Here is a 22,661-nt window from a genome sequence, read left to right as displayed (position 1 = left end):
TGGCAGAAAGGTTCACCCAGTCCAGGCTAAACCTGTGTCCCATGTTCATGCAGAGCATTGGGGTTTAAGGTGTTTGACAATCTTCTGATGGAGTACTTCTTTTTCTCTTTTTGACTACATTGTTTTCATGGAAGCCATTGAGTTCCTGTTTTTGCTTTTCAGTGGGAAATTGGTTTCTCCAAAGTGGAAGAACTTCAAAGGATTAAAGCTGCAATGGAGAGACAAGATCCGACTCAATAATGCCATCTGGCGGGCGTGGTATATGCAGTGTAAGTGACCTAAGCGGGAGCCAGAGGGTCTTCTTAGAGCAGGAAAATTCTGCCAGGGATCACATCCTGTCTTCCAAAATCTCATTCTGTTCACACAAAGGCATTGTTTTTAGAGAGTGCCCCTCCTCTCCAGGTAGTTCATGCAAACAAGAAAACCAGCACTAAACTTCAGTTTTTGTGTTTAGTAAGCATGTGTCTACAGGTAAAACTAAGACAAGAGGGTGAGCCTGAGGATGTAAGGCTTGACACTGTGCAGGTGGAAAACTTTCCACCTGCACATTCCCCCTTGACATTTTTCACCTGCACAACACCATCTCCCTAGTTATTACCTATTATATTTTGGAGACTAAGGCATATTACCGTGTTCATGCCACTTTAGTGACTCCTTGAATGAGTTGGTGTCCCTCCTCTACCCATGCTCTGTTTTTAAACACTTTTCCTTTGATCTCTATTTCTCATACCTTTTCAGGTTTAGCAGGGAAGGTAGCTTAGGAGGAACTCAGGCTAAGGGAGAGCACCACACTGGGTAGGAGGGGTCATGCTGAGGTCTAAGGTAATTATGGTTTCTTCCTCTCTTCCCTTTAGACTTGGAGAAACGGAAGAATCCTGTGTGCCACTTTGTGACTCCATTGGATGGCTCTGTGGAAGTGGATGAGCATCGCCGGCCAGAGGTGCTTTAGGAAAGATTGCTTTGTGGGGAGTATGGGGGAGGCAGATTCTTCAGCACTGGGTACATGGGGTGCTCTGTATCGAGGCTTGAGTTTCTTTAAAGTCTACCTGATTTTAAGAGTTGGAAGGAGTGTTCACTTGTTGCAGAGCATTTTATTAAATCTCTGCACTCAGTCTAGAGCTTTTAAAGCCCTTTCCTTCTGGTTTTGATGGGACCTGAAACAGAAGCACAAAACCATAATCTTTACCTTTCAGCCCTACGGGTTTTTGTGGCCACAGAAAATAGGAAGTACCTTGTGAGTGATGTGAGTGTGAAATACCATTGCCCAGGGGTAGGTGCATATCCTCCCTCTACTGGCCTTTATGGAGTATTAAACACTTTATTTTGTCTTATCGCTAGTATAAAGAATCCTTTCTGCTTCTAGCATCATCTCTTTTCCCTTCACATTCCAGGCCATCACCACTGAAGGGAAGTACTGGAAACATCGAATTGAGATTGTGATCAGAGAATATCACAAGTGGAGAACATACTTCAAAAAAAGGGTATCTATCCTCGGCTTCGTAGAGAATTAGCTGAGGCATTCTCCCAGAGGTGGGGCGTAGTTAGTGTTGGTGTTAGTTAGGGGTTAGTGTCAGTGATGCCACAGAACAGTGCTAAGGATCAGCACTGTATTCCAGCTACTGGTCCGTGGCCTATGACAAATGTATACAGGCCCTCAACACTTCTATTGCCAAAGAGCCTTCTTTCTTAAAATCTTTTAAACTTAAAAACAGACTCTTGCTCATTCCACCTTGTCCTATCTTGGATAGGATCCTTGGTTTTTGTTCTTATTCCTTGAGCCAGTGAAGGCTAGGTCATCCATAAATTTAATTGTTACCTTGTCCAAAGTATAATTTGGTTTGAAAAACACTAACTCTAACTAAGCATAATCAACCTGTTTGGCCAGCACAAACCAACTGTGCCCCATACTTTTGTTCTTCACTTTCCTTGCCAATGACATGGGGCTAAGACTCCCTGCTCCCTTTGTCCCAGAGAAAGGTGTAAATCTGGACAGTGACCAAACACCTACAAACAGAGGAATAATCTCAATACTGGTGACATAAAACACATCATATTCCCACATAAAGTCTTTGATAATTGGGGTGTCCCTTTCTCCACAGCTACAGAAGCACAAGGACGAGGACCTGTCCAGCCTGGTCCGGGTAAGTGAACATATGAGAGACAGAATTAAGCCTACATAGGCAATGTTCAAGTCAGTCATTCTTTAAGGTACAGCTGAGCTAGTCTTTGAGAGAACATTGAGTTAGGTGGCTTTGCAGTGGACACCAAAGCAGGAGATATTTTTGTGATTGGAACAAAGTCCCACTTATTAATAGGAAGAATTGTAAGGAAATTGGTTTACAAACTAGAAAGCACTATACAAATATGAATGGCTATTGTTTTCATTATCATCATTGCCAGGCTACTTGCTCTCCTGAAAACAGGACCTAGAGAATCATTAAACAAAATTTTCTTGGAGGCAGCTAGATAGAATGGATAAAGCCAGCAAAGTCCTTGGAGTCAGGAAGAGCTGAGTTCAAATTCTATCTCAGACACTTAATTATCTGTGTAACCCTAGACATGTCATTTAATCTCTCTCTCTCTCTCTCTTTCTCTCTCTCTCAGTCTCCTCAGCTCTAAAATGGAGATCATAACAACACCTACTTTCCAGGATTGTTAATAGTCCTCAAATGAGATATTTGTAAAGTGCTTAGCTTAATAAATATTTATTGACTGACTAACTTCTATCTTAAAACAAAGAATCTTTGTCAGAAGCTTTTGTCTAACACTACTCAAATGACTCAATGAGACTCCATGATGTCAGGGAGTTAAGAATTCAAGGTTACAGCTGCTTTTTTCTTCTTTTGAATACCTTTGTTTTCTTTTCCCCTATTATGGGGGTAGGATGATGACCTGCTTTTCTGGCATAAGAGTGGGGATGGGTGGGACACCCCAGTCCCCATGGAAGAGGACCCACTCTTGGACACAGACATGCTCATGTCAGAATTCAGTGACACCCTCTTTTCCACTCTTTCATCGCATCAACCAATGGCTTGGCCCAACCCACGGGAAATAGGTAACTTGGGACCGTTTGTTTCCCTTCAGACCAGTCACTTTCTATTCTGAGTTAAGTTTCTGAACTTTTCCAAGTCACATCTTTCAGTCAAGAAGAGTAAACAAAGGAGGATTTGACAGAAAAGTCATTTATTAGCTGGGTACCATAAACTCTTTGTTAAGAGAGGGAATTGGCCTCTTTCTTAGGAGAAATGTGTGGTATGCAGTATCTTGCTAATGGTAGATGCCTAACTTTTTTGAAGTTGACATTTTGGAAGCTAGGCAGCGTTTGTTTGGTGCCACTATTAGAAACTGAATACTGGTCTAGATGGACAATTGAACTGACCTCACATGGCATTTCTCTTGTTCAGTTCACCAATCATTTATTGAGTTCTGGCTGTTGGCCAGGCACTGTTCAGTGCTGAGGATACAAAGACAAAGATGGGAGTAGTCCCTGCCCCTAAGGAGCTTACAGTTTACTGGAATATCTCTTCTCTAGACCAATGTTATACTATTTAATTTGTTAAGGAGGATGAATCTAAAGTAGATCCTTACTGTAGTCCTTAGTCTTCATGGCATTGGTATCCCCACTTTCCCACTAACCTTAAGTTAGAACTCAGAGTAAAAATGAAGAATTTGGGGGAATCTCAGCTGTACTGGGTTAAACCTATCAAGTGTACAAATAAGTTCAATATTAATATGATTAGTCCTTGGGATTTGGATTCCCACCAGGCTACCAGGTGGGAAACAGAGCAGGCCAGTGCTCCACTGACCATCCAAGTAGGGCTGTGGCCCCTGCATTTCCAGCCTAAGTGAATTAGGGAGCCCCAGGCTTTTAAAAGCAAGAATGCTCTGGTGAGAATGAAGCAAACTTTTCTGAAGAAGCTTTTCAGATTTACTCTTGCTTTTTAATGAGGAAGACTCCAAAGTACCGTGAGAACCATGGAAGTGTGGCTTCCCAGCCTTTTTAAGCCTGTTGTATCTCAAGGATTCATTGACTGAGCAGTTGAATTTAGCTCCTTTCTCTCTGCATTCTTGTAGCACATTTGGGAAATGCAGACATGATCCAACCTGGACTAATCCCTCTACAGCCAAACTTTGACTTCATGGACACATTTGAACCTTTCCAGGGTAAGGACGGAGAAGGGGGTCGGGCTAAGCCCAGGTCACACCTCCCTTTGTTGTTCCAGGGGGATCAAGCAGGTGGTTAAGTCCAAAGTGTGGCAAACCTGAGCTGTACACGAGCAGCAGGGGGTGCATTTTCCAGAGTTGTTGTCTTTATGGGATTGTACTGATGGGGGGATGATCCTCTTTTTAGGCTGGGCTTTGGCGGCTGCCCTTTTCCTTGAGCCCAACCCTTGGCTCTGGCTGTGGACAGTTCTCCCTCTGGGCATTAGAGGGCAGTAGTGACAGGCCTAGCCCAGCTGGGCTGTCTGAAAACAAGCCCTTGATCCTTGGACCTGAAGAGCAATTGAACCATGTGGTTGTGGGAGTTGTTCTGACTGGTTCCATACTAAGGAAACTGCCCCAGCGGAAGAGTCCCAGCGAGGGCGAGCAGCTTCTAGCTCCTGTAACCATTCTGGTTGAGGGGAGGCCTAGCATTTCTGACCTCGTTAGGTACCTGTTTATCTGCTCAGAGGCTGCCTGGGGGCCTTGGGACTTAAAGGAAGGCTCCTGACCTTGTCTTTCAGACCTCTTCTCATCCAGCCGCTCCATCTTTGGCCCTACACTTGCTGGACCTACTGTTTCAACTGCTGCAGACCCCAGTAGCCCACCAGCACAGGTAGGGGTGTCCATATCCAGGAATTTGTGTCCCTAGGACTGTGCCAGGCACATGACCATTATGACTATGATTTATATAAGTGAAGGACTTTTAAATGTTGCATGGAATTATGGAATTTCTTTTTTGGTCCTGGAATAAGTTTTTGAAGTTGGATTTGTAGTGTAATCTTATTCCAGTTTTAGGAATACTCATACATAACCCTAGTTATACCTTGTTTGAGCTGGGATGTCTTGAATGACTAGATAATATAGATTCTGTTGATTTTCTTTCCCCCATTGCTTTTGACTTGTTAGAAATTCCACTCTGGCCCTGGGACAAAGCTTATCTTAGAGGGACAGGGATTGTGAAATCTTTAGATATTTTCCCAACCACTGGGTGTATGTGATGTCTATAGATCTAGACATATACCAATATCTCAGAAGACCCTATATGCCACTGTAAACTTTGATTCTCCCATCTTATAACAGAAGAAAATTTGGGAAAACTCTTAATTTTAAGGGTGTTAGGCCTTCCATAATTATGGAGGATTTTTGTTTTCTCTCTAGGGTTCATTTTGGAGTCTAGCCCCTTTGGGAACATATAGAGAAATTGAAGTAGGCATTAGTCCTCTAGACTAGCAATACTGTGCTTAGATATTTTTACCTTTGCTTTTTTTCCCCCAAAGAATTGAATCTTTTGGGGTGTCAGTTCAGGTTCTTGGAGTTTATGTTAAAAGCTGATGAAGCATTATTCAACTCCAATGTTCTCTCCTTTTCTTTCTTAGGGACCCATCCTTTCAGCTAGTGCTCTGCCCACTGTGAGCCTCCCTGACAGCCTCATTGTTACACCAGGGCCAGCCTCCCTAAGCCCCACAGAAAGACGAAGCTGCGAGCGTGGGCCCCGACTTGGGGGCCCTTTCATCCAACCCACAGACTTTGGTAGCCCTGAGCCACAACTGAGTGGTCCACAGACTTTCCTTCCAGTGTATCCAGGTTCCCTGCTCTCTCCCAGCCCAGCACCAACACCATCTTCACCTGCAATGCCATTAGTGCCCTCTCCAGGGGCCACTCTAAGTGCCCAGGCTCCATCAACTTTTCTACAGTCACAGAAATTTGAAGTCGGCAAGTCCTCCTCAGTCATTACCCATACAGCCTCCGCTACACTCACCCATGATGCCTCTGCAACTACTTTCAGCCAGAGCCAGGGACTTGTGCTAACTGCACAACAACCAGCCCCACCAGGACCTCCTTGTAGCTTGACAGTGCCTCCAGCAGTTGGGCCAACCCAATCTCGCCTGACTTTTGTTCACCCTAAATCTGTGCCCCTGGCTAGTGGACGGGCCAAGCAACCCCCTAAAATAGTGCCTGCTCCCAAACCTGAGCCTGTGTCATTGGTGTTAAAGAATGCTTATATCACCCCAGGTGAGTAAGGTTGATAAATCAGGGTGTAACATTCTTGATTCCCATGAAGGAAGCAAGAAGAAATATTCTTTTGGTCTTTTGTACTTCTTTCTCCAGTTCTTTTGGTTTGTGAATTGTTTGTGGGAGCATAGAGTCAAGTTATAGGAAGTTTTATGGGTCCTGGGAGCTATCTTTCTGATCCCTGTCTTGGGGAAGGGATCCATCAGATACGGGAGATTGGTGGGACTTGCTTGTTTTGGGCTTTTGTTATGGGAAGTGACTAAAGTGGCATGGTGGCTCTTTGTTGTGAAGCTGCCCTGACCTGCCCATCCTAGTCTTTGTTGCTCCTGCTGTGTTCTGAGGGGCATCACCCTAATCTCCTCCTTGTTCTTCAGCTGCCTTTTCAGGACAACCCCAAGCAGTGATTGTGACCCCTGGCCTTCTGAAGAGAGAAGGGGTATTGACCTCTACCATATCCCAGCCTAATGTAGTCATCGCCAGGGTGAGGAAAGCAGGCTCTCCTTGTTATGGGAGAGGAGGGCAGTGGGCACTGGGTGCTAGGGGATCCCTTCTCTTTGGTCCCCTTGTTACTCTGAAGTATCCCTTTTCTGGGAAAGCCTCCCATCCCATTCCAGACCAGAGACACTAGTTCTCTTGCCATTAGGACTAATTAGTCTTCTCTTCTCTGGCATGCAGTTGTCAGTGGGCAGCAAACTGGTCTGAAGACTGGACCCTTCAATTGGTGATGTATAGGGAAGTGACTTTTCCATCTCACTGTCTTCCCAGGCTCCTGGTGTCACTGAATTCCACAGTGGCATCCTGGTTGCTGCAGACCTTGGCCATGCTACCAGCAACCAACCATCCCCAGCCTCTCGGCTCTTCTCCCCCAGTGCTGTTCAAGACTCCTTGGTGAAGGGCGAGCAGATCTCACTGCATGGAAGCAGTTCCCAAATGGCCTCTCCATCTTCTAGTGAGTAATTAATTTTGTGGGGAACAGACCCCTTAAGTAATATGTAAAACTTCTAGAAATAAAAGGAACAAACATTTATCTCTCTGATTTGATAATGCCCCAAAATACTTCTCTGTAAGTTTAGGTAAGATACGGTTCTCACCCTTACAGATTTTAGTCCAAATGCACAAAAATATATAATATAGTAGTCCATCATAAATGCGTTAGAGAGGTATAAAAGAACCTTGTGAAATCCAAGGGATTTGGAATAGAGGAAATGACTTTTCGACAAGGGCTAAGAAAAACCTCTCCTTCAGCATCAGGCTTTACCAGTCCTTTGTCGAGGTGGAGAGGGCAGTCACAGGAAGCATCATGTGCAGGTAAGCACTTGAGTTCGGCTTTAGTGCAATGGAACATTCCAGGCCTGGATATGGAAAAGTACAGGGTTGGCTCAGGCCCACACTTCTCTGGGACCTGGGACACATCTCTTAACTTCTTAGATCTTGTTTTCCCTACTTGTAAAGTGAGGGGAGTGGGCTGAAGGTTCTCTGAGGTCTTGCTTCACCAGCTCTAGATCTTAGATCTGAAGACAATGAAACAAGGCTAGAAAGGTGGGGCTGACTATGTGGAAATAGGGAGCAGTGAAAGTTTTTGAGCAGAGGCATATAAAGATCAAGTCTAAGAATAAGGATGATTGTGCTCCCTACCCCCACCCCAGTTTTCTTACATCTCACTCCCTGCTACCTACTCTTCAGGTCAGTGTCCCTGACCTGCTGATTGTTCCATGAACAAGACCTGGGCATTTTCTCTGATTGTCTCCCATGCCTAGAATGCTCCCCCTCACTTCCTTCAAAGGTTAAAATCCCACCTTCTCTGGGAAGCTTTTCCTAATCCCTCTAAATTCCAAAGCCTTCCCTCTGTTAATTATCTCCTCTTTATCCTGTCTATAACTTGCTTTGTATGTATTAGTTTGCATGTTGTCTCTCCCATAAGACTGAGTTCCTTGAGGACAGGGACTGTCTTTTGTGTCTTTTTGTATTCCCAGTACTCAGCACAGTACCTGGCACATAGTAGGTGCTTAATACATGTTGATCAACTGATTGACTTACTGGAGAGAGGATAAAGCTTTCTTTTAGGAGGCTGCTGTCCAGCCTGAACAATAATCCCCTCCACAGGTTACCTGACATGATCCTAGAGTTTTGGCCTTGAAGTCTCTGGCACTTTCTTGGGAAGCAGCCAGCTCCATTTTTGGACACCTTGAATTGTTAGGAATTTGTTCCTTATGCCAAACCTGAATCTGCCTTTTTGTAATTCCCAACTATTTGCACCTGGTTCTGCCTTCTGAGATCAAGCAGAACAAGTCTGATCTCTGACAATTTCCTTTCAAATACTTCAGAAGATAGCTATCTTGTTCTCCCATGTCTTTTCTCTTCCAAGTTAAACATTTCCAGTTCTTTCCACAGATCCTTCTGTAGCATGATTCTCTGACCCTTAACTGTCTGGATAGCCTTCCCCTACACCAGGAGTTCTTAATACTTTTTGGGACCTGTATCCCTCTCTCAATCTGAGGAAGCCTATGTTCTCAGAGTAATATTCAATTAGACAAAATACTGATCTTTACAAAATCAAAGAAAGGTTAGAGCATCTGGCTCCCACCAGTTTCCCCTTCCTACAAACCAAAAATAAAGTCCTAAAAGAAGTCCCGAGGAGCAGATATTTGGGTTTCACTTAAAGCAGCTAGGTCATTTCAATTCTGAACTTAAACATCAAAAAAGAACATTTCCACATAGAGAAGCAGAACACCAAAAGTTCGGCTATACAATTGGGAATCTCTACTGCACACCTCTTGCTTTCTTTTTTAAAAATATAATGAATTCTGTATATTAATTTGAAACAGTCCTGCTTGTTGTCTCTGCCAAACATCCTTCTGTTTTCTTTTATACATTTAAAAATTACCACAGTGTTCCCCCTTTTAGCCTTAGCTCAGCTCCCTCTATTCAACATTTGCAATAAAGTGCAGTCAGAACACAGCCTACAAATGACTTTGTCCAAAAATGGGTATTTCTGGACCTTGTGTACATCCTATTTCTCTTAGGAGGCTGATAACATGTTTCTAGCACTCCATTACCTCTGTTTGCCACTATTTGTTCAGCCGTTCCCCAGGTACCTCAAAGGCAGTCCAAGGTGTCCTTTTAGACTCTCATTCTCCCCACCTCATCCCCAACATTTCAGGATCAGGAAATTTGTTTTGTTTGTGATTATTTGCTCCCTGCTATTCTTCTCCTCCTTACCCTCCTGCCTCTAATTGCCACTCATTTCCCTGGTAAGTTTCACATAAAATTGAGGCCCCTCTGACCCACCCCTCACTTCATGTTTGTATGCTCCCCTTGCATCTGCAGTCATGAGAAATAACACGTTCTCTCTCCTTCTTTTCCTTTCTACACCAGTGAATTCCTTTTTTCTCCTTCTTCTCTTTCCCCTCCTCCATTTCTAAAACCAAAGCCACCCTATCCCCAACGTCTATCTTCCCCAGTACTCTGTGAAGATGTGACAGTTTTAGGCTTCCTCTTCCCAACTATGTTAATACTGCGTCACCATGCAGCGAGGTGCTTCCTCCATAAGTTCACCTGTCTAGGGGTCTTTGGATGTCATGATCAACTTGGATCTTTCCATCAGAGATCCTCGAAAAATTTTGTCAACAGCTTGTTTCATTATTTCTTGCCATCTTTGGCATTGGTTTATTGGCCCATTCTTGTTTCCAGTGAGTGAGTACCTTTCTTGAATAAGGCTCATCCCTCTCTCCAAGCTGTCATTCTCCTGGTTCTTTCCTCCAGAGCTTTCATCTCTTCTTTGTTCCTTCAGGGTTCACCTAGCTCCTGGGGAACATTCATTTTCACTTTGACTCTGCTTACAGTTCTTAGAGTTGCTGTCTCTTTTGGAGAATCTTCAGATTTGTAATGGCTTTCTATATTTGCCAGTGTCCTCTTTGATTTATTTCTCTTCAGCTTTAGTTTTTGAATTGGGGCTTTGTTCAGGATTAGCATGGAGTGTCTCATCCTGGTTTCTGATTCTGACCTCTACCTATTATGCTTAGGTTCTCCTGGATCTTCATAGCCCTCTGGCATCTCCAGACAGAATATTAAGGATTTCAGAACCCCTGTGCCTGGGTTCTACAAGTTTTGAGTACCGCAGAACTTTGCTTGTTCCTAGTTACTGCCTGCTCCCATTTCCTAAAGTTTCAGAGGTCCCCGCTCTAAGACTTCAGACCACTCTGGGGCTTTCTTATGTGAGCCCTCCATTTTGACACAAAGCCTTGTAGCTGACAAATGTCTTGTCGCTGTCAGACTGGCCCTGGCTTTGCTGGAGGGACCCCTTTCCCTATTTGTTTATGAGTCAGCCTCTGACTGGCTTCTTGTGCAGTTTAGGGATAGAAGAAGTCTATCATTTCTCATTGGATTTCTTCATCACTATTTGATCGATGCCCATTTCAAGGTTTTGTTGGAGCAGAGTGGCCTGCTTTCCTCCAGCTCAAAGTACAGATTCTGACAAACATTTCCATGAGTTTTCCACCAGGATTCAAAGAAAGAGGGCAAGGAACCACTCATACAAAATTATTGTTAGCTTTTTTTGTTTTAGCTCAGAACTAGAAGGATGAGGGGTGCGCACCAGTTAGGGACTCGCTAAACCAATTATGGGTTATGGGTGTAGTGGAATGCTTGTGCCATAGAGCGATGAATCAGTTCCCATGGAAGCTCAGGAAGACTTGTATGAACTGAAGCAGGGTGAAGAGAGCGGTTGTAACAAGAAGTCACCAGTGCAGTGACTGACCCCAAGTCCAGAGAGCTGGCAATGAGATATGCTCCTTACCTCCTGACAGATAATGATAATAAACAGCTTGTTGTTGGACAGTCGTTTCAGTCGTGTCTGATTCCTCGGGACTCCATTTGGGGTTTTCTTCAGAAAGATACTGGAGTGGTTCACCATTTCCTTCTCCATCTCCTTTTACAGATGAAGAAATGGAGATAAATAGGGCAAAGTGACTTGTCCAGGGTCACACAGCTAGTCAAGGTCTGCAGCCAGATTTGAACTCAAGAAGATGAATCTTCCTGACTCCAAGCCCAGCACTCAGTCCATTGAACCACCTACCCACCCTTTTAACATCAGTGCCTAACATTTATAGAGCACTTCCTATGTGCCAGGCACTGTGCTAAGCGCTTTACAGTTTTTTTTATTTGATCCTCACTGTGCTGTGAGATAGGTGGTGTTATTGTCTCTATTTTATACTGAGGGAACTGAGGCAAACAGATGAAGTGCCTTGTCACACAGCTAGTAGGTCTGAGGCTGCATTTGAACTCGGGTCCTTCTGTCTCCAGGCCCAACATAAAGAATGAGGCCTAGAATTTTTTTGGACATGGCAAATATGGGAGTTTGTTTTGTCTGATTAAGCCTATTTCTTATAAGGGTTTTTGTATATTTTTTCCCCTCTCAATGGTGGGAGAAGGGTGGGAATGAGAGAAAACTTATTTTTGTTCATGGGAAAAAAAAACATAACTCACCCCCACCCCTAAGAGGGGAAAAAAAGTATTCCTTAGGCCAAACACTTTTCTTTTCTCCCCCCTATTTTGCCTTTGCTTCAGGTTCATCCAAATGGGGAACTGTCCTAGGAGCATAGATTTAGAGGTAGAAGGAGAAAACTTTGATGCCTGGGCTGGCTGAGTGACTTGTCTAGCTAGACAGTATCAGAGACCAGATTTGAACTCATTTTCTTTGTGCTCCTGGTGGCGAAACCAAAGGTGTTAAATTTGCCATGCAGTAGGAGGTCTGTAGACCAGACTGAAATGCCATTGGAAAATGTTTGACAAGTAAATAAAAAGGCAATGCAGATAATGTTCATTTGCGGAGGTTTTCTAAGTACCTCTCTCTGCTGCAGCCTACAGGATCCATTTCTATTTGAGTTTGATGCTGCTGGTCTAAAGGACTCTTTTTCCCCCTTCTTTTACTATCTTCCTCCACTTTTGAGTCATCCTTTTGATCTTTGATCAGTCTCTTTTCTTTTGACTTCTCCAGACACTACCACAATTGCTATCTCTTTAAATTCTTCCATTACAAGATCAGCATTTGTTGCAAGTATATGTTTTAGGCTAACAGAGTTGATCTGATCCTTTCTCTTTCCTTTATGCCTCTTTCCTTCTAATTCCAAAGGCTTTTTGTCATTTTCACCTGAAACTCATGGTTGCTGTCTGAACCCAAGGGACTGAACATTGTCTTAGCATTTCACCCCACTTCTCTTAACGTGGCCTAAGATTGCACTGGCATTTTGGGCTGCCCTGTCACACTCTTACTTAGCTCAGAGATCCTGCAGGCCAGTAAAATCCCCAGGTCTTTTTCAGATGAACTCCATCTAGCTTTGTCCCTCCTCCATCTTATACTGGTGAAGTTATTTTTGGAAAGCTAAAACTTTGTGCTTATTAAATTCTGTCTTATTTAATTTAGCCCGCTTTTCTAGCCTGTTGAGAAGTTTTAAGATCCTTATTCTGTCACATGTTAACACTCCTAGTTTTTTGTCATTTACATATTTGATCAACATGCAACTTAGACCCTTTTTCCCAGATTTGAGGGGATTTTTTTTTTACCTTAAATTTTCTTTTTTTATTGTGAATTTAATCATCAATAGGCATGACCAAAAAAAGGACTATTTAATGAAGAAGCCATGAACTTAAGATTTCATTATTTTTTAAAATGAATATTAAATCTTAGCAGAAATATCAGAAGGTCAGATTTATAGATTCATAAGAAAACTCACCAGGGCCCTACTTCCAAGATGTCATCAAATTGGGTTGTTTTTGTTTTTGTTTTTTAGAAATTCCTAGTTTTCATATCATTTTTATCTCTATGTCCCTTTGTCCACTCCTGTCCATGGAGGCATCCCCTTATAACAAAAACATTAAGCTGTTAGCGACCATACTTAGCATCTGTCCATTCAACCAGTTCATATTTCCTTCAGTTGTACAGTTTTTGAGCCCACATCTCTGTCTTAACAATAACATATTAGACTTTTTCAAGTGGTTTTCCACAATCTAGTGAAACCTATTTGTAAGAATATCCTTGAACTATCACTCTAGTAACCCTGTCAGAAAAGAAAACGAGACTATGGCAAGATCTCTCCCCACCCCTCCCCATCTTGGGGTTGATACAGTATATTGGTTCCAAAGCAGATGAGCAGTAAGGGCTAAGCAATTGGATTAAGTAACTTGCCTGGGGTCACCCAGTTAAAAAGTGCTTGGGACTAGATTTGAACCCAGATCCTCCTGACTCCAGACCAGGCACTGTATCCACTGTGCTGCTGAGCTGCTCTAAGGTCTCTTCTCAGTGATGTCCTGCCATCTCTTTGGGATTACTTTTTCCTTCTGTAGAGCTGCTTTATCTATCTTTCTCTTTAATATTATTTCCTAGAATTTTACCAGAAACTGAAATCAAGCTCTTCGTAGCCCATAGCTTCTAGACTTAGCTCTCTTACCTTCTTTGAAATTGGGACATTTGCCATTCCCCTTCACAATCTTTTAGAGCTCATTGGTCCCATTTGTTAGTTCTTTGGTGTTATGGAATGTAATTTGCCTGACTAAGCAAGAGCAGCTTGGTGTTCTGTTTTTTATCTTTGTGTTTGTATTGGGTTTCAGTTCCCAATCCTGTTCCATTCTTCCAGTCCAAAAGCCATTCTCTTTAACAAATTAAGCTGAAGCAAAGTTCTGTGTTATCATTATCCCCATCTACTTAACCACCTGCCTTCTTCTTTGATCTCCACCTTTTCCTGAATAGACTTTTTTAAAAACCCTTCTTCGTTCTGCATTTCTGAAGTGTACATAGTCTTCCTCTGTGTTTTTTGTTTTTTAAATCCTTACCTTCTGCCTTGGAACCAATATCCACTGAGCTACCCAGCTGTTCCTCCTCTTTTTTTTTTTTTTAAACCCTCACCTTCCATCTTGGAATCCATACTGTGTATTGGTTCCAAGGCAGAAGAGTAGTAAAGGTTAGGCAATGAGGGCTAAGTGACTTGCCCAGGGTCACACAGCTAGGAAGTGTCTGAGGCTACTTCCATTTTTTTAAGGATGGCATTATTTAAGCAGGGCAAGACATTATCAGGTCCCTCTGACTTTGGCAGAAAAAGAGCCCTTCACCAGGCATCCAGATAATTGAATCCCCATTTTGATTATATCACCCTTGTTTTACACTTGTCATCATTTCCCCAAACTCATCTATTTGTCTGTTTCCTCTTTCTGTCCAGGTGGTTTCCCCTGAGCCCTGCTGACAACAACACTTCTATTTATTACTTTCTTTATCTTTATTCAAATACTCTTCACCCAGCTTCCACAGTTGGGTGGTTCCTAGCTTTCCTCACAGGAGTGTGCCTTCTCACTGCCCCTCTTTTTACAACTCTCCTATTCTATTTGAATGAAGTGTGTGTACCCTTCCAGAGCCATGCTGCAATAATGCATGAGGTCACATTTGTCACCTAGTGTTCACCATGTTTGTCATTTATCCTTTTGTATATTTGATATAGACACTGAGGACATGGGTTCTCCGATCTCCTATCAACTTCTGCATGTTTTTCTGTTCTTGACCCTCTCTGGTTTTTAGCAGAGTGGATATTTGCATGCCTACATACATACATACCTACATACCTACATATATACACATGTTCTTTTCACTCATTCTTTTTCAGTTTTAAGCTCTTAAGTTGCAAAGTCAGGCAAAGCTATATATCTTTTTACATACAAGCATTATTTGTATTATTATGTATAAGAATGTAATCTAATTGGTATGTTTATAATACTTTAAATAATATGTATATTTTGCATATAAATTATTGTGTGTATAATTTTTTTAAACCCTCACCTTCCATCTTGGAGTCAATACTGTGTATTGGCTCCAAGGCAGAAGAGTGGTAAGGGCTAGGCAGTGGGGATCAAGTGACTTGCCCAGGGTCACCCAGCTAGGAAGTGTCTGAGGCCAGATTTGAACCCAGGACCTCCTGTCTCTGGACCTCAATCCACTGAGCCACCCAGGTGCCCCCTGTATACTTTTTTTTTTTAAACTAGTCTTGGTATACTTTGACTCTGATCAAGAATTCATTATTTCTTATATTTGAGTTTGACCCTAATGAGACTTTTAGCATAATGAAATACCAAATAGATAAGATCAAACTGTAGAAAGTTCTCAAAGATGAGGCAAATGGGGCAGGAATGTTGCACATGGATTTCATTGTGGACAACTGTGAGTTATTATATTTAAAGAAAAACCATCCAAAATGATGGGTTTTCAGTACTCTGACATAACCTAGAAAAAGATCTAGAAACCCTAGGTTGTTCCTTAAAACAAATATTCCCTACCTGTCAAGGATAATGTGAGCATTAAAATGAGATGATGGGGCAGCGGGGTAGCTCAGTGGAGTGAGAGTCAGGCCTAGAGACAGGAGGTCCTAGGTTCAAACCTGGCCTCAGCCACTTCCCAGCTGTGTGACCCTGGGCAAGTCACTTGACCCCCATTGCCCACCCTTACCAATCTTCCACCTATGAGACAATACACTGAAGTACAAGGGTTTTAAAAAAAAATGAGATGATGTCTGTATGTTATTTTATGACTGTAAAGTGGCACCTAAATATTAGCTGTGATTCAGATGCCCAAACTCCTAGCAGGTCAAGTTCATAGACTGAATTTCTGTTAACTTTGTAGCCCTTTTGGATTAACAGGAAGGCAAGCCTTCTTGTGTGCTCAGAGGAAACCACTTTTTCTTCAAGTTGCAATCTATATATTTGTGTTTTCTGATCTTCGATTGAGGGGAAGAGAGTCTTCGTGATTTGACAAATTGTATGATGTTGAAGTTCTTGTTAATGCTTGATTTAACTGGAGCCTTGAAAACTTTATGATGGTGGGTAGAAAGCCCTTCTATGTACTGTTTGCTGAACTGTTTATTTGGGCTCCATTTCTTAGAGGAATTTATAATTTGTTAAAGCTTTTTCTGCACCTTTTGAGATAGATAATCATATGATTTCTATCAGTTTGATTATTGATATGCTCAGTTATGCTGATAGTTTCCCCAAAATTAAACCAGCCTTGCATTCCTAGTCTAACTCCCACCTGGTTATAGTGAATAATCCTCGTGATGTATTCCTGTAGTCTCTTTGCTAGTATTTATTTAAAATTTTTTGCATCAAAGTTTATTAAGGAAATTGGTCTATAACTTTCTTTCTCTGTCTTTGGTCTTCCTGGCTTAGGTATCAGCACTATATTTGTGTCATAAAAGAATTTGGTAGGACTCCTTTGCTTATTTTGCCAAATAACTTGTATAGTATTGGGATTAATTGCTCTTTGAAATGTTTGATAGAATTCACTTGTGAATCCATTTGGAGGAGTTTATATTCTCCTTCCTTTTCAGGCAGAGACTGTCCTAACTCTGGCCAGGCCTCTCCTTGTGCATCAGAACAAAGTCCCAGTCCTCAGTCTCCGCAGAACTGCTCAGGGAAATCCTCTACAGACCCTCCAAATGTGGCTGCATTCAAGGTATCATGGCATTCTCTTACTTGGAGCCCTTTGGAGACGGTGGGAGGGAGAAGGCAGCTGAGAATCTGTGTCCTGGATCTGTACTCTAGGACAAGATTAGGGAGAACTGGAAGAACCTCAACAAAGTTGTTCCCTCAGACTTGAGAGCTAGCACATCCTCATTTCCCTGTGTCATGCTCATTCTAACTGGACCAGTTCTTAATCTGTCAGAAGGACCACTGAATGGACTTCTATCAACCACTGTTTAGAAGATTCTTCAGGCCACATTCATTGGTGGTGATGGGCAGGCCTGTGTCACCCTCACTCTATAAGCCTCAATGGCTCCTTATGAATCTCCAGAATCAGACAGCATACTATCCGCATACTCTGTCCTCTACTGACACTACTGGCCTTCTTGGGGTTCCTTACTTACGCTTAACACTCCATCTCCCCACTCTGGGGAATGTTCTCCTTTTTCACTGTCACGTCCTTCAAATACTCCGTTTCTCAGCTCCCCCCACCCCCCCACCCCGACTGGCAGTGTCTTCATTCTAGCCTTAGCTCCCATCCACCTTACACACACTTGTCTGCATGCTAGCTCTGTGTGAGCCCTTGAGATCCAGGACCGTGTCTGCCTTTCTTTGCATTCCCAGTGCTTAGCTCAGTCCCTGGCACATAGTAAATAGTTAATAAAATTCTATTGGCTGATGCCAGTCGGCTTTAAACTGCCCCATCTGTCTTATGAGAAATAAGGTGATGGGAATCAGACAAGATACACACACTGGTTCTGTCCGTTCCACTCTGTTGCAGTGTTTGTAAAATGTATCCTGGCTTCCTGGTGGCTCAGAGGGTTGGATTTTGTGTTAATTTTCCTCCCAAATGCAGTGATATTACCAGCCAACAAGGCTTGCAGGAGGCTTTGGGTCGATGATATTAAAATATGGAGCAATGCAGCCAGGTGTGACCCATGTGCTTCCTCAATCAGAACCGAAGGATGAAGCACATCTCAGCCGAACAGAAGAGACGGTTCAACATTAAGATTGGCTTTGGCACCTTAAACAGTCTGATCTCCAACAACTGCAAACTGGTAAACTGGCAGGGCCTGGGGGCAGCCTCATATGGGGGCAAGAAGGAGCTTTGCCTCCTCCCTCTAAGTCACTGGGCTTTCGGTGAGATGTTACTTTTGACCCTGACTCTTCCCTGTTGTAGACTAGCCATGCAATCACACTGCAGAAAACGGTAGAATACATTGCCAAGCTTCAGCAGGAGAGAAGCCAGATGCAGGATGAAGCCCAGCGCCTCCGAGAGGAGATTGAGGAGCTCAATACCACCATCATGTGAGATACTTGGCTTGGCCGGGTCCACACAATGCTTCCCTCCAGGCTCTTAAAGAGTGGAAAGTGGGAAGAGAGCTTATGGCCCTTCTTGTCCCCAATACCTGGGAAGGTGCCAGAGCTCAAGTATTCCACTCAGAACTGTTCATTACCTTTCTGACTTTGTCATTTCAGCTCCTGCCAGCAGCAGCTCCCTGCCACAGGCGTCCCTGTTACCCGGCGCCAGTATGATCACATGCGGGACATGTTTGATGAATATGTGAAAAGTCGAACTCTACAGAATTGGAAGTTCTGGATTGTATCTTTTGTTGTCATCCCACTCCCAAGCCACCCGAATCTACTAGGGAAAAACAAAAAACAAAACCTAGAAAAATGGCATTTCATTTCCTTCAGAAATATCCCCAGAAATTGATTGTTGCCATTGGGTTTTCATTGAACTTATCAAAATGGTTACCTCCACTATCCCCGTCTCACAGAGAGTCTAGAGGTCTGACCTGGGATTTGATAAGATGGTCCTCGGGTTCCTTGTTCCAGTGATGGGAATTAATCTGAAATTATGGCTTTTGAAGGATGCTGACCATGCAAGGCTCACCTTTTAGAGGATCATAGGACTAAGAGCTGAAAGGGATGGTCTAATCTGGCTTCTTTGTTTTAGAGTTAAATCAACAGACACCAAAAACCAGGGGAGGGGACTAGTAGAGGCTGCCTGAGGACACTGATCTGGGCAGAGCCAACCTACTTTGCTGTTTTGGCCCCTGAAACATAAACCCTGTGCTAGTCATCACTCTTCATCTTACAGGCTGCAGTGGCTGTGGGGGGGGGGGGGCGGGTTAGGGGAGATTAAGTATAGGAAGCACAGATGGTAGGATGGGGCCACCAGACATCTCTGGGGCCACTTCGGTTCTGCTTCTAAATAAGACATCTGCAGAAATAGTAGTGAGCTGCCTTATCAGTGGTCTTGTTGCTGATCCCTGGAGATGATAAGCCTCCAGAGAGAATTAATCTGTACCAATCTCTATGGTGGCAAGTATAGGGCAGCTTGAAGAACAGATAAAGACTGACTTTAGTTTCACTACTTTAAATCACTGGTTTACTCTTGGGGCACCATGTCCTATCACTTTAGACACCACGCAGTCATAATGAGTCAGAATTCTCTTTAATAAAACTGCATACCCCAATTTCTACATTTCCTTCAACCAAATACTTTTATTGGAAAATGCAGCCCTCTTTCTAGTGGCCACACAGAACTAATTGCACTGTGTCACAGATATACGGGCTGTAGATAGATTTTGTCAGAAATAAAAGTCACTCTGACACTACCAAGTATCCTCCTAAGTTTTTGACCATCTTATCTCAATTCAAATCAACAAATATATCTTAATTTGCCTAATTAAAAAGAAATAATGGGCATGATTCCCTGCTCTCAAATGGAGGATGATATAGCCTGTTTTCTAGTAGATATCATCCACGGTGGAATGTCATAGAATCAATCCAGATTAAATACTTGGGATAAGGTCAAGGTAGGAAAGACTCCTTTTAGGCTGAGCACATCTGAGAAGTATTAGTACCACTATTGGAAGTAGTGAGTTTACCCATATTGAAAGCCTTTAAGCAAAGTCAGTCCAAAAAAGCATTTATCAAGCACCTAAAAGCACCTACTGTGTGCCAGGTACCATCCCAAGCCCTGGGGATACAAAGAAGCGAGGCTCTGCTCTCCAGGCAGCTCATCATGTATGTAACAGGAAGAGAGCACATTAACAACCAAGCAGAGACTGGAAAGTCGCTCACTATATGTGTTGTTGTGGGGAACTGGATGTGGCTGCTGAGATATGACGGGCTCTTCTCATTTTAGATCTTTGTGACTCAGGAGGGAACTACTCAGGATTTTTGAACAAGGTTAGGACACTGTCATACTTGCGCCTTGGAAACTTCCTTTGACAGGACAGGTGTTAAGAGGCCAATTAGAAAGCTATTACAAAAGTCCACGGGAAGATGATGAGTATCTGAACTAGGGTGCCAGGGGTATTGTGAATGAGGAGAAGATAGCAGAGGACAAAGATTATAGACATAAAATCTATAGTGCCTAGCAGTTAAAACTGAGGCAAAGATAATTCTGGAGAGAGGGTAGTCTTAGGTAGTTATCAATAGGCATCCAGGTAGAGGTGGTTTTTAGCCACCATTTGGAGATACAAGACTAGTTCGGGAAAGAAATTGGGACTAGATCTGTGAATCCAATTGCTATCTGCCAAGAGCTTGTTAGTTCCATGGCAATAAATGAAAGTAATAATGAAAATGTGTAGAGAAGGAACAAGAGAAAGACCCAAGATAAGAGATCTGCATTTAAGAGAAGGATGGCCAGTGAAGAAAACCAAGAATTCCTGCTTAGACAGGCAGAAAGAGAGCTAGGACAAAAGCATTCGGGTTGGGGGGGGGGGGCGGGATGGGCAATATTCAGATGTTGAAGGAAGGCCAGGAATGAGAAGCAGTCGTTAGTTTTGGCAAGTAAGAGGAGTGGTCAACTTACAGATTTCTGCGGAGTGGTAGTTTGAAGCCATATTGCAAGGGGTAGAGAATGGAGGCAAGATGTAGCAGACTTTGTAGAAATTTAACAGTTCCAAAGGAGGGGAAATTGAGGAGAATGGCTTGAAAGAATGGCAAGGTCATGGGAAAGGTTTGTTTGTGCCAAGAACTACCCCACATTAATTTGTTGGCTGTGGCCTATCAATTTGAGAATCTTAAGATGTTTCGAAACCAAATGGAGGAAGGCATTTTGGTCAAACTTGGATTTATGGGCCCTGAGTTTCTGCCACTTACTAAGGCAAGTCATCTCACCTCTGCAGGTCTCAATGTTTTCACCTGTGAAATGAGGGGGTTAAGACTAGATGGCCTCCCATGTCCTTTCCTACTTCAGATGTGTGATTCTCTTGTCCCAAAAAAAGTCTACTCTAACCCTCTCTTGCATAGCGCTCACTGGCTGCTGTCCCTAAACTGTCCTCACAGATTGGAGGGAACGTGCCAGGAGTTGGGAGGAAGTGCAATAGGTGTTCTCCTAATCCTCAGCCTTTCCCACTTTTCCTTAATCCACGTTCTGGGCAGTTCAGCATCATCATCAAACCATTGTTTGAGTCATTCAAGGGGATGGTGTCCACCACCAACCTGCATGAACTCCACCAGAGTGCCCTCTCCTGGCTGGACCAGCATTGTTCCCTCCCTGTTCTCAGGCCAAGTAAGTGACTTGGTTTATGCTCAGAGAGAATGGGCAGGAGGGGTTTGCAGAAGAACTAAGGGGAGAGAAGGAGGAGCCAGGGGGAAAAGACAAGTGCCGTGTCCCTGAGCTAATTCCCCCTCTCTCTTCTCTCCTAGTGGTCTTGCTCACCCTCCGGCAGCTCAGCACTACAACCGCCATTCTCACAGACCCATCCCGGTTACCAGAGCAGGCATCGGAGGCTGTCACCAGAATCAGCAAGAGGACGGGGGACTCACAGCATCCTTGATAGCTCAGGGATCAAAGGGGCCTGGCTCAAGAGCCAAAGCCCATCATCGCATCCTTTAGGACTTCCCTCTGATAACGGTGGGCACTTTCAGCGGAAATGCCAAGCTCAGGGTCGTAGCAGGTTCGGGTCCTGCCAGCAGCAATAGCCCATCTGCTGGAACATTGTGCTTAGTGACTACAAGCATCCGCCTCCCTGCGATTCCCACAGCGAGAGCTACTCCAGAAAAAGGGAAACGTCCGGCTTGGGTCGGCTCTTGCCTTGCTGCCGATACCTCCTTCCCTCTAGGCTGGCTGCCCCGGAGGGTGATGGTGCCTGCAGAGCTGAGGTGTGGGATGGTTTCAGGACAAAGGAAGGAATGTTCCTTCCTTCACATGATTAAAATCTTCAGGCACCCACCCCCAATTCCAGACTTGGGGACTGGTTTTTGTCTTCTTACGTTGTTTGTGGTTGTAGGGAAGCTTTCTAACTTCTCTCGTTCCACCTCTCCTGATGTAGCATTTGGAAGATGTCTGTCTGTCTGTCTGCTTACAACATCCAGGTAGTGACTGGCCCCCGTCTGTGGCTTGTAAATACACCCAAACTTGTATGTGGGCGGCCGCTGCCACTGCAAAGCACCTGCTTTACTGCATGGCATGAGCTGCTGGGGGTGGAGGGGCGGGGGGGTGGAGGGGACAGTGCCTTCTTTAGAGGACACTCGGACCACCTGAAGAACCACAGCATTCAATGGACATGGACATACAGGACATGGAAAGCTGCCGCACCCTTCTGGACACTGGTTGGTTGGGAGAGGTGGCATAGAGTGACCCATGTAGCATCATGGATTTGAGAACCATGTGGCTGGGACTAAAGAACCAGGAGCCCCCCCAGCCCTCACCTGGAGGTGGGACCCGCTGTGGCTCTGCATCTGCTTCCAAGCTAAAGGGATTGGGAGCGTTTTATAGATCGAGTTTGAAAAGCCTCCAGGTTCTCTGTTATTGCCGTTGTCTTCACTCTCAGCCTAGCCTACAATAGTATCCATTATTCATCTTTTGAGAGCGCCAAACCCTTGATTTTGGGACCAAAGAAATGCCTGTGAGCAAAGTCTGAGGAAAGGGAACCTCTCCAGTCCACTGTTAGGTTACTGGAATGATGGGAGCTCGAGATTCTTAGTTT

At 43.8% G+C, this 22,661-nt stretch overlaps 1 protein-coding gene across 1 annotated transcript; it reads left to right on the top strand.

Moving 5' to 3' along the window:
• Nucleotides 1-202: 202 nt before the first annotated feature.
• LOC123244776 (MLX interacting protein) lies at nucleotides 203-22,074 on the top strand. The gene is made up of 16 exons (XM_044673378.1): nucleotides 203-269; nucleotides 855-940; nucleotides 1,392-1,481; nucleotides 2,100-2,141; nucleotides 2,884-3,055; nucleotides 4,075-4,164; nucleotides 4,725-4,816; nucleotides 5,580-6,216; nucleotides 6,591-6,697; nucleotides 6,982-7,165; nucleotides 16,578-16,702; nucleotides 17,667-17,768; nucleotides 17,891-18,018; nucleotides 18,190-18,313; nucleotides 21,112-21,241; nucleotides 21,379-22,074. Exons 1-16 carry the CDS (start codon nucleotides 263-265, stop codon nucleotides 21,507-21,509), a joined length of 2,247 nt encoding a protein of 748 aa, XP_044529313.1. The 5' UTR covers nucleotides 203-262; the 3' UTR covers nucleotides 21,510-22,074.
• Nucleotides 22,075-22,661: the final 587 nt, after the last annotated feature.

The sequence above is a fragment of the Gracilinanus agilis genome, chromosome 1 (assembly GCF_016433145.1).
Source record: "Gracilinanus agilis isolate LMUSP501 chromosome 1, AgileGrace, whole genome shotgun sequence".
Taxonomy (NCBI): domain Eukaryota; kingdom Metazoa; phylum Chordata; class Mammalia; order Didelphimorphia; family Didelphidae; genus Gracilinanus; species Gracilinanus agilis.
Note: the sequence above shows the minus strand (reverse complement) of the source record. Positions and strands in the feature narration are given on the sequence as shown.

Bases quoted from the DNA above. Each gene is read 5' to 3' on its own strand.
- LOC123244776 (XM_044673378.1), top strand. The intron at 6,217-6,590 runs GTGAGTAAGGTT...CTTGTTCTTCAG, and splicing joins GAATGCTTATATCACCCCAG to CTGCCTTTTCAGGACAACCC. The intron at 7,166-16,577 runs GTGAGTAATTAA...CTTCCTTTTCAG, and splicing joins AATGGCCTCTCCATCTTCTA to GCAGAGACTGTCCTAACTCT.